This window comes from Octopus bimaculoides, chromosome 14 (assembly GCF_001194135.2).
Source record: "Octopus bimaculoides isolate UCB-OBI-ISO-001 chromosome 14, ASM119413v2, whole genome shotgun sequence".
NCBI classification, from domain to species: domain Eukaryota; kingdom Metazoa; phylum Mollusca; class Cephalopoda; order Octopoda; family Octopodidae; genus Octopus; species Octopus bimaculoides.
The window spans coordinates 18,542,292-18,554,210 of NC_068994.1; the positions used below are offsets into that span (position 1 = coordinate 18,542,292).

An 11,919-nucleotide genomic window follows, 5' to 3' on the forward strand; every position below is an offset into this window, starting at 1 on the left:
CTTATTTAAGTTGGTGAATGCTGCCATAATCCTCGCCTTCAGTTCATTTTTGGTGTTACGAGGAATTTTGTTGGTCTCTTGCTCAACTGTGCTTCACACATATTAATCAAAGAGGTTGCAGTCTGGGGAGTTAGGTGGCCAGATGATAAGGGTAATGTGGTTGCAGAAATTGTCTGACAGCCATGACTGGGTTCTCCTGCTTGTGTGGCATGGTGCAGAGTCCTGTTGCCAGATATAGGGTCTTCCAGCAGCCACCCTCTTGACTCAAGGTAGCACTACCTCCACCAGACACTTGATGTAGGCCTCCATGTTGAGTCTGAGGTTGTGTGTGAAGATGAATGGAAGCATAACATCACCATCACTAGTGATCACTCCAAACACCATGATGTTGACTGGCTGTTTGATTTTTATCACCCTTGGTACATGTTCTGGGGACTCAAATTGACACCAAACTGAAATGTGTGTGTATATGTGAGAAATCACATCTAATGAACAAATTTAATGAATCTACTAATTCACTTTCCTCCTTCCTTTAATAAGTAGATCAAAAACTGTGATTAATTCCTTTGATACCAAACTCTCTGAGGCTGCCCTCAGTTCTAAGGTATAAACTTCCTGTTTTAAAGTGATCTAAACTAAAACGTTGGATCAAAATTTTCTATTAACTTAAGTGTCATATTTCAGCTTAATTATGACAATGTTATTTTATTAAGTCCTTCATCCTTTTCAAAACTGATTGAAACAAAGGCAGTGTATTTCAATAGAAATATGATAACAAAAGGGTTAATATAAACCCTTTATGTCTCTGAAACTTTGCTGGTCAATAATCAGAGTATCCCATCAAGCCCTACTTTGCAACTGTTGTTGCAAAGGAGCAATAGGTGGAACAGTTTCATGCACACATCATCTCTATTTTCTTAGTACAACATAAAATAGAAATAGTGCCATTATTAGAATAAGATATATTATTTATTGCTTAGAATGCCTGACTGGCCTTCGTGCCCGGTGGCACGTAAAAGCACCCACTACACTCTCTGAGTGGTTGGCGTTAGGAAGGACATCCAGCTGTAGAAACTCTGCCAAATCAGTTTGGAGCCTGGTGTAGCCATCTGGCTCACCAGTCCTCAGTCAAATCGTCCAACCCATGCTAGCATAGAAAGCTAGATGTTAAACGATGATGAATGGAAATGTCAATAGTAGTAGTTCAAAATTTACTCTTTGTGCACCAAGCTGTACTTCGCAAATATTCTATGGTACAATCTCTTTGGGTAAAGCAAATCACTTAGCTTGCCTACCCGCTTGTCTGTCTCTGTGTAGCTGAAAAATAGGTGTTTCTTTCATTCCATAATTAATCTATGCTAACACAGAAAAATGAATATACTGCTGCTAAAATAATATAAACAAGGATAAAAAAAAAGTACGAGATGCATGTTAGTTCAGTAACTCTATCAGTTCTTAATGTTAAACAGGTTTGAAATTGGAAGAGATAAAATTAATCAGTAAACTTGCTAATTTAATTTTTTGTTTCCATCTCGTAGAAAGTTCTTTCACAGATCTATTTATAAATCCTAATGGATACTGTCTGTATGTCACAGCGTCAGCATTATTTTATCAACTGATATACAAAAAACAAACAATATACTTTACAAATGGCCAACAGTAAACTGTACATTCATAAGAATACAAAATATTATTGGGGGCCTTTTAGCTTAATGGTACAGAGGGCTTAGCTGGAATTTGAGAGGTGCAGGGTTCGATTCCCAGTGGAAGATTGCTGGACATTTTTTCATCTTCTAAAGGATATTTATCCAATTTTCTAAGTTGTTTTCACAGCCTTTCTGTGTTTGAGAACTCCTTTATTTTCTGTAGAATACCGACACACTCATGGCCTATAAGTTTGATTACAAAATGTTCTCATTATTAATTGGAAGATAAGTTGGTGAGCTGACAGAATTGTTAGCACACTGAGTGAAATACTTTGGTATTTCATTCGTCTTTATGTTCTGAGTTTAAATCCTGCTAAGGTCAACTTGTCCTTTCTGGGTAGATAAATTAAGTACCAGTGAAACACTGGGGTTGATGTAATCGACTAGTCCCCTCCCCCAAATTTCAGGCTTTATGCCTATAGTAGAAATGATTATTGATTGGAAGATGTAAGGCAGTGAGCTGGTAGAACCATTAGCGTGCTGGGCAAAATGCTTCATCCTTTCAGGGCCAATAAAATAAGTACCAATTGAGTACTGGGGTCGATATAATCAACTTGCCCCCTCCCCCAATATTACTGGCCTTATACCAAAATTTGAAATCAAATCATTATTAATTGGAAGATATCTTTTTTTTTTGTGATCCAATTTCTAATGAAATATAATATCTAAACTTCTCAATTAATTTTGAAAATAATAAAACTTTGGTGGGGTTTCACATTATTAAAGTGGTGACCTGACAGAATCCTTAGCATATTGGACAAAATGCTAAGCAGGCTCTTTATGTTCTGAGTTCAAATACCATCGACTTTTACTTTGCCTTTCATTCTTTCGAGGTAAATAAAATAAGTACTATCTGAGCTCTGGGGTCCAAGTAATTGACCAGCCTTTTGCCCTAAAATTTCAGATTTGTACCTGTGGTAGAAAGAATTATTAAGCTAGTGTTTAGAACATGAATCAACAAAAGGTTTTTACATCAAATTAAGATGTGAGGTTTTTTATTTAAAATGCGATTTTTTTGTTTTTTTAATGGTACAAAACTATATCAGCTGGGTCGGTTTCAAAAGGGTGCCCTATCAGTCATGACTATAAATGTCAGCTTAAATAAGGGTTTGCTGATGAAGGGGAACACACTGGTTTATTCACATTTGTGGAAAAGAAAATTTTTATGAACCAATTAGCCAATCTATAAAGAGAGAATAGGAAGAAAGTGTAGAAGAGTCAGCTAAAATATCAGCTTTACAGTTACTGAGAGGAAGTTGAGTAACTGTGAAGTCAATTTACTTTTGACATTGGCTTCCTGTCCACTAACACAATAGAGAAGAGTAATTGTATTAATAAACTGGAAATATGTGCAATTAATAATGATGATGATGGTAGTGTTGATAGTAGTGTTGATGATGATACAATTCATAACATCAAAAAAATTTAATTTTCTTTTACAAAATAGGTTTTTTTTTTTTCTTTAACAATTAATTCTTTATGACAAATAAAAGTTTAAAGACATTACTTATATTTTTATCTGCTTATTAGTCACAATTCATAAGATAAGCAATTCAATAAAACAAACATTATTACAAATTGTCTGAAATTTTATTTATTTTTTATTTAACCTTTTATGAAATGTTTCATACAACCCTATTTGAGAGGAGGTCAAGCTTCCCGTAAAATTATAGCTTCATTTGTTAGATTCAAGAATCAACAGGAAATAACAGCTGTTTGAGAAAGCAGTTTCGAAGAAATAACTAAGAAGAGTGTTTTAATTTAACAGACTTAATGAATGCATGAAATTAGAGCTGCATGCAGAATACACTAAATATAGCAAAAACTTATCAAACCTTGAGGATTAGTTTATGCACACTACTATTTAATATTGTATGGCATGTTAAGGCAGTGAGCTGGTAGAATTGTTAGCACGCCAGGCAAAACACTTAGTGGCATTTCATCCACTTTTACATTCTGAATACAAATTCTGCTGAGGTCAACTTTGCCTTTCATCTTTCAGCATTGATAAAATAAGTGGGGTCGATGTACACTGAGGTCGATGTAATTGACTTACCCTCACCTGCTGAACCAGCTGGCCTTGTGCCAAAACCTGAAAGCAATATTGTATGGCTTGTTAAAATAATATTTCAATATCTCCAAAACACATCAACTAAGAAGAAAAAAATGTTCAGGTTTTTTTTATCACAATAAATTAACTCAATCTAAATACAATCTATCTCCATGTGACTCTGCTCTGTTCCAAATTCACAAACTATTCCAGCTTCTTGAGTTCTCACTTCAAATTCTGATGAAATTAACTTTGCCTCTTGCACTTCCAGTGTTCCTAAATAAAGTACCAGTCTAGGTTAACTGGCAAAAAACCCACCCTCCACAACAGAGGTGAAATCCTAAAATCAAGGTGCTATATAAAAAAAGCATTGATGTGGATGCAGGTGTCATGTAAAAATGCTGGTGCTGGTGCCACATAAAAAGCATCAGGACACTGTGGAGCGGGTGGCATTAGGAAGGGCATCTGGCTGTAGAAACCAAGCCAAAACAGACCATGGATGCCCCTGTGGCCCCTGGCCTTACCAGTTCCTGTCAAGCTGTCCAACCCATGCCAGCATGGAAAACAGGCATTAAATGATGATGATGATGATGATGTCTAGTGATATTATGTTATTTTTCCAGGTCTTTGCATTTTGGGTTCAAATTCTTCAGTGGCCTACTAAGATGGTACACTCAATCTATCAACTGGTTTCACACCACCACTTCATTTTTGGGGTGCTTTGGTAGAGTCCACCCTATCTCAAGCTTTGGGTCAGGTCTCCAATTTGATGATACTGTTCTCCTCACCAAGCTCAGAAGCCCTATAAAGGGTCAGTGATATGTATTTGAATAACATAGACAAATGCACATATGTTAAATACCTTACAACAAAAATTCTTGCTTTATAAAATTATCTCTAATTTTAGAAGTATCATAAGTACCAAATGGCAATTATTGAATGGCTCCATTTGAAAAGGGGAGATAATCTCAAGAATAAAGGATTCTCCAAAGCTGACATGGCATCAAGGAAAGAGACAAGGCTTATTGTTTGAAGATAAGAGGACAGCAGTGAATTGCATGTCAATTTTGGAGAATTCGTAAATCTTAAGACAATCCTCCCTTCTCAAGTGAAGCTGGTTGTGATTGTCACATGATAATTATGATATCTCCTCTAGAGGTCGGAACTCAAATTTTGCTGTAAGGCTTTTAACATACTGGCATTTGTCTCTTATTCAAATACATGCCACTGGCCACTTTGAGTTGTTTCTCTTAGCTCATTTTTGCTTAAATTAGGCAACTTACCTAAGCCATTACTGTTTTCTACTCTGCTTTGTATAAGTCTAAATCCTTTGGCTACTGGAGGTAAGTTAGAATACCTGTTGTGCTGTTGATACCTATTGTAACAGAAATATGTTCATGACTGTCCTTTACCTGTCTTTTTTGGAGAATTCTTGAAGCTTAAGATTCTCAAGTGAAGTTGGTCATAATTACCATTTAGAAATTATCATACAGCCTCCAGAGTGGGAGATAATGTTAATAAATCAAGAATCTTTGTTATAAGGTATTCAACATATTGGTATTTGTCTATAAAGGGTCATTGACTCTGGGGTTTCTCTCCTAAAAAGATAAAGATCCTTCCCGAGTCATAGAGACTCATAGGGCCAGTTTCCATGAAGTATATATTCCCCTCCTGGACAGGATGCCACTCATCGCAAGACTACTCATTCTTGCCAGCTGAGTGGAGTGGAGCAATGAGAAAAGAAATGTTTTGCTCAAGAAGACAATGTATCACTCAATCTGGGAATAGAAACCACAATCTTACAATCATGAACCTAACTACTAAAATATATATAGTAAAGCTACAAGAAATGTAAAGAAAATTTTAACTGCAACAGTAAAACTATCTAGTGGTGGATAACGCTACCATACTAGAAGTACTGTCCTTACGATTTAACACTTGAGCATTTAAATTGGCCACATCCAGCCAAAATAGTCTACCTGTCTTATGTTCAAACTGGCCAGATCTAGCCTCTCACACCAACCTTACAATGCCACTCTAAAAATAAATGCATTGTTGAAATCTCAAAGCTACAAGATAAGGTATGATTAATTCAAAATAATATAACTAAGCATGCATAAATTTGATGGAGCAATCTGAATGCTAAAGGTTATGAAATAAAAAAAATTCACGCCTCCTACATACATACACAAAACTGAGATAAAAAAAAAAATTCTTTTTCTTCATAGTCTTTTTAAATGAGTGTTACAGCAATACAAGTCTGTTCCCAAATTAATGTGATGTTCAACAGATGAACCATCTTCATAGCCTCAAGTCTTTTGAGAGCACCTGCCCGAGACAGCCCTTGGTTCTGTGATACAAACTTACTGTTTTCAAGTGATTTAATTCTTTAGCATTTAAACCAAACATATCTGGTACAAAATTTTATACCCGTTTTATGTTCAAACCAGCCAAATTTGGCCTCTTACTTGTACCTAACAATGTCATTCAAAACATAAGCAATCACATCATTTAAATCTCGAAGCTACACAATAATGCATGATTAATTCAAACCAATGTGAATGAATATGTATTATATTTGACAAAGTAATCTGAATGCTTCAGGGTTAAATTAAAACCTCTCATCAAATTTTCATGTTAGTTTATGTTCCAAATACCAGCTTAACAATGAAAAGTTATTTGGCTAAATTCTTCTTAATTTCCAAAATTTGAAATAAAGGCGATGTGTGTCAATAGAAATTTGGTAACAGAAGATTGATGCATTAGGTCTGAAGAGTTTGGAGAGAAATGAAGTGGATAGGATCTGTTAGGTTAGATATGCGATGTCAAACTGCCCATGAGGCAAAGCACAAATAAACTGAGGAAGAAGTGATGTTAGATCCCAGGACGGTTAGCTTCATAGAGAAATGATGAAACACTACAATAGACACCAATATGTTTTAGAGAAAATATACGCCATCATAGAGAAGGTGGTCATTTGATCTTTTACTTATTTCAGTCATTAGACAGTGGCCATGCTGGGGCACTGCCTTTAAGAGTTTTTAGTCAAATGAATTGGCCCTAGTACTTATTCTATCAGTTGCTTTTGCTGAACCACCAGTTGTCAATCAGTGGTGGGGGACAAAGACACATACACATGACAGTCATCTTTCAGTTTCTGTCTACCAAATCCATCCACAAGGCTTTGGTTACCCCTAGGCTATAGAAGACACTTGCCCAAAGTGTCATGCAGTGGGACTGAACTTGGAACCATGTGGTTGGGAAAAAGCTTTTTATCACACAAGAAATGCCTACTAGAAATAGCAATCAAATTTCCCATCAAATCACATACTGCTGTTTTGAAACAAAAGGTACATACTGGATAATGGATCTAAGGTACACAATGCTGAAAAAGAATGAAAGTGCCAAGACTTGATTGTACTTTGATCAGAGGGTTCTGCTTGATCAGGGCTGACCTGAGGTTAAACAATGTATTATGACACTGATGATGATGTTTCAAACCCTAACCCCATTTAGAATGAAAGCCATTTCCTTCATGCTTAAGTGTTATAATGGCTTCTATTTTAAGGTACTTAAATGTTATAGCTAAACCTCAAACTATTTAAAATGTTGATGGTTAAAAAAAAAAAAAGCACTGAAAATATCTAAAATCAACAAACAAAAAAGAAAAAAACCCTAGCAAAACACAAAAACGCAAATTTCTTTTATTACATTTTCACTCATCCCACTGAAATGCTTTTATAGGTAAAATTCCCAGGCCAATATTTTTAGGTATTTCAGAGCTATATTGCAAATAGACAATGAAAATGTAGAATGCTAGCTAACTTACTTCTTTCTCTAGTCTTTGTCATTTTATACAACTATCATTTTATTACACAGCTTCCCTGGAGAGTTGATAAATATTTAGCAAACTCCTTATCTAAAATCCTATTGCTTGCTAACTGTTAATAAGCACAAATGGCTTCTGTTCAAACAAGTTAGCAAGCAATATCACCAATCCTTGTATTATCTCAAAAACTGTCTTAGCTGAAGGTGCCAAATGTAGACATGGTGGTGTTATCAATATTATTCCTAGAAACATAACCTTATTATCCTCAGCTTAATACTTCTTAAATTATTCATTTGCAATAAATAATCACATGACACAAACTTGAAATTCTTAAAAGAGTTTCTTTAGAAGATGGAAAGCAAAATACTCAAGGGGAGCTGTTCTAAGAATACCAATATAAAAGACACAGAACAGAATTAAAACAATTTTAAAGTATACTTATAACAGAAGTCATGACATTTCAAAGCAACATTTCAAAATTTATAATAATGATACTAATAATAATGGTTTCAAATTTTGGCACAAGGCCAATAAGTCCGAGGAGGGGGTAAGTTGATTACATTGACCCCAATGTTCAACTCGCACTTATTTCATTGACCCTGAATTGATGGAAGGCAAAGTGAACCTTGGTGGAATTAGAACCCAGAACGTAAAGACAGGTGAAATGCCACTAAGCATTTCATCCATTGTGCTAAAGATTTTGTCAGCTCATCACCTTAATAATATTAATACTAATAATAATGATTTCAAATTTTGGCACAAGGCCAGAAATTCTAGGGGAGGGGGAAAGTCAATTACATCAATCCCAGTGTTCAACTGGTACTTATTTTATTGACCCCAAAAGGATGAAAAGCAAAAAGTCGACCTCAGTGGAATGTGAACTCAGAATGTAAACAGCTAGAAAAGTCAGAAAGCATTTTGTCTGGTGTGATTCTGACAGTTGGGCACCTTAATTGTTTCAAATGTTGGCACATGGCCAGCAATTTACCAGTGCTCAACTTGTACTTGTTTTAATGACTGAAAGGATGAAAGGCAAAGTCTTCCTTGGTGGAATTTGAACTCAGAATATTAAGAACCAAAGGAATTGCCATGTCTGGTGCACTAACAAATCTGCCAGTACACTGCCTCAATAATAATAATAATAATAATAATAATAATAATAATAATAATAATAAAAATGATCATAATAATGATGATGATGATAATAATAATTATAATCCTTTCTACTATAGGCACAAGGCCTGAAATTTTCGATTACAAGGATCCTAGTATGTAACTGGTACTTATTTCATCAACCCTGAAATGATGAAAGACAAAGTTGACCTAGGTGGAATTTGGACTCTGAATGTAAGGACAGACGAAATGCCACTAAGCATTTTGCCCAGTGTGTCGCCGCCTTAATAATAATGATAATAATGTTTCCAATTCAGGTACAAAGCCAGCCTTTTTGAGTGGAATGGGGAATAGTCAGTCACTCTGACTCCAGTACTTGACTAGTGCTCTATTTTGGTAAAGTCAGAAAGTTCAAACCTTGGAAGCATTTGAACTTAGATCATAAAGTGCTAGAAGAAATATAGTAGTGTATTTTTCTGAAGCTCTGGCAATACAGACCAGCTTGCCACCTTTGGAAAAGTTATAATTAATTGATGGATGAAATGCAAAGTCAATCACCATCATCATTATCAGTTTACATCTGCTTTTCCATGGTGGCATGGGTTAGATATGTTCTCATGAACTGAGGCAGGTGTTATTCAGAGTTAGTATCCTTCTTGATGGATTAAGAACAATATCTCATTTGTTCGTTCCATTTTTAGCACAGTTTCTACAACTGGTTGCCCTTCCTATCACCAACACTTTACAGTGAATGCTATCATACAATGCATGTTATCACAATACCAGCACTAGAAAGATGGTCAGCAATACTGAAGAAACTTCTCAATATCACGTTGTCCTTGTTCAATGACCAATCATTATATATAGTATTCTTAGTGCATATAGCATCCACACAAGAACAGTTGTCCTGTTCTTAACAAAACTGGAGAGTCCTTTCTACTTCATATTGTCTTTGTGATTTGAAATGAGAATTTAAAGAGACATAATATAAAAGCTATCCAGCAGTTAGGGAAAGTAAAAAAGATATCAATAAATAGAATCATAAATTACAAGTTCCCCATGAATGTAATATTCAGTTACTAATTATATAAAACATAGCAATTGGGTTTCGTATTTGGTTTGATCTGGAGGAAGGAGATTAACCATGACCTTCACAAACTCTTCAAGCTGAATGAGATTGGAGCTGTTTACTTTCTCCTGAAGCTGTTATAATTAGAAGACTACAGGAAAAACATGCACTGGGAGGAAGCTTAGAGGGGAGAGGGGCATCATACTGAAAAGGAAGGAGTGGATGTTGTGATTAGTGTCAAGTTTGTGGGTAGAGACAGCCGCAATATAAGTGACAGGAAGAAGAGTGATGTATGAGTCAGGAATATTGAAGTAGAGGCCTTGCAACACCAGCCAGTTGTAGTTGTTGAAAAGGTAGAGAGATTAGGGGGAGGCATGTTAGGTTGAGGAATATTAGTGATCAACTCCATGCCAATCAGTTGAGTAACCCTTTTTTTGGAAGTGTAGGAAAATTAGAAAAAATAATAGATCATGCTGTATATGAATAGATCACGTCCAGCTATAACAGTTTAGTGACCAAAAGACACATTAACTTGAAGCAGTACTCAAAAGAAAACATCCCAGTCACATTTGTTTAAATCTTTAAAAGCATTCAGTTTACTCTGTCAAATGTAATGCTTATTTATTCACAATGTTTTGAATTAATCATGTATATTATCTTGTAACTATGAGATTTTGACTATGTGTTTGTATATTTTTAAAATGACATTGTAGAATAGGTGTAAAAAACCAGATTGGGTTGGAAATGGCCAATTTAACTATCAAACACAGTTTTAACAAGGTGGTTAACCAGGTCAGTAATTAAATTAGTTACTAAATCAAAATATTAGATGTTCAGATTTCTGCTATATCTCACTCAGTCTAGCTACAAAATAAGGACCACAACCACTTATTTGTTGATGAAGATTAGAGAAAGGAAATGTAGCTCAATGTCTTATATTGGTATGAGAGAAAAAAACAAACCTGGGATCTTTCTGACTTGGCGGACACCATTTTTAATTTAGTTTTTATTTAGTGTTTTCTACCAAAACACTTTAAAACTTCGTATACTTGTATATTTTGTCTTATAGAACAGAAAAAAAATTTTATATTCGAAGTTATTTCGTGTTAAAAGTTGTTGTATTTCGGTAATTTCAACCAATCACTGATGTCTGTTGAGGTGAAAACAATTATTGCTGTGGATTGTCAACAACACGTTGTGGCGGTGTAATGGGATCTTTTCCCTTGAATAAAATTACTGCCGTTGTTTGTCAACAACAACTATCGGTGGTACTGTTATTTATGACATCGTTTGTGCATTTGTACTGGTTTTAACTTTAGGGTTTTAGGACCCCAACCCTAATCCTAAAACTCCCACTGCTCAACAACTTGTATTGGATGTGTATGTTCCTGTAACTTAGTGGTTTAGCAAAAAGGATTGATGGAATAAGTACAAGACCTGAAAAAAAAATGCAATAGCATCAATCTGTTCCAATAAAAACATGTTCAAGGTCGTGCCCCAGCATGGCCATAGCCCAATGATGAACAAGATTGGATAGGCGCAGGTGTGGCTGTTTGGTAAGAAGCTTGATTCCCAACCACATGGTTCTGGGTTCAGTTTCACTGTGTGTCACCTTGGGCAAATGTCGTCTTCTATAGCCTTGAGCCGGCCAAAGCCTTGTGAGTGGATTTGGTAGATGGAAACTGAAAGAATCCCATTGTGTATGTGTGTGTGTGTGTGTGTATACACAGTAAAATAAGGATCCAGATAGAATCGGGTACTTGAAAAGATATGCTCCAGGTAGGGTTGGATAAACCTGTGGTATCCGGCCTATGGTTGGTAAGTATCAAACAGGATATTCTCGTTGTGTACAGAGAAAAACCAACCCTATGAGTATTTAACACTTAGGGGCTGGTTCAAAGCATGCATTATGTTGAATTATACGTTGTTGGTATACTCTAGGGTATCTGACAAGTCATAAATCCCCTTGGTGTATTATAATCAAATGAATAATAACATACTATGGATAATTGTCAGCTCGTTACAACTGTTTCTTATGCATTTTTTAATAGAATAATGAGAACATTACTCCATTACAAAAAAATACCATAATCATCAGATGAAACATAATTTTACAAACATATATATATATATATATATATATATATATATA

General features: G+C 35.3%; 1 protein-coding gene across 3 annotated transcripts in view; it reads right to left on the reverse strand.

Annotated features, from left to right (window-relative positions):
* Positions 1–11,919, reverse strand: part of LOC106868156 (protein neuralized) — a 518,993-nt gene that overhangs the window by 275,313 nt on the left and 231,761 nt on the right. The window contains exon 2 of one of the 3 annotated variants that reach the window (XM_052972719.1): positions 3,763–3,798. The exons of 1 other annotated variant lie outside the window; for it this stretch is intronic. In XM_052972719.1, the coding sequence (XP_052828679.1) occupies positions 3,763–3,798 (36 nt within the window). The remainder of the gene's footprint in view (positions 1–3,762; positions 3,799–11,919) is intronic. One more of the 3 variants, XM_052972720.1, reaches the window with a different exon arrangement.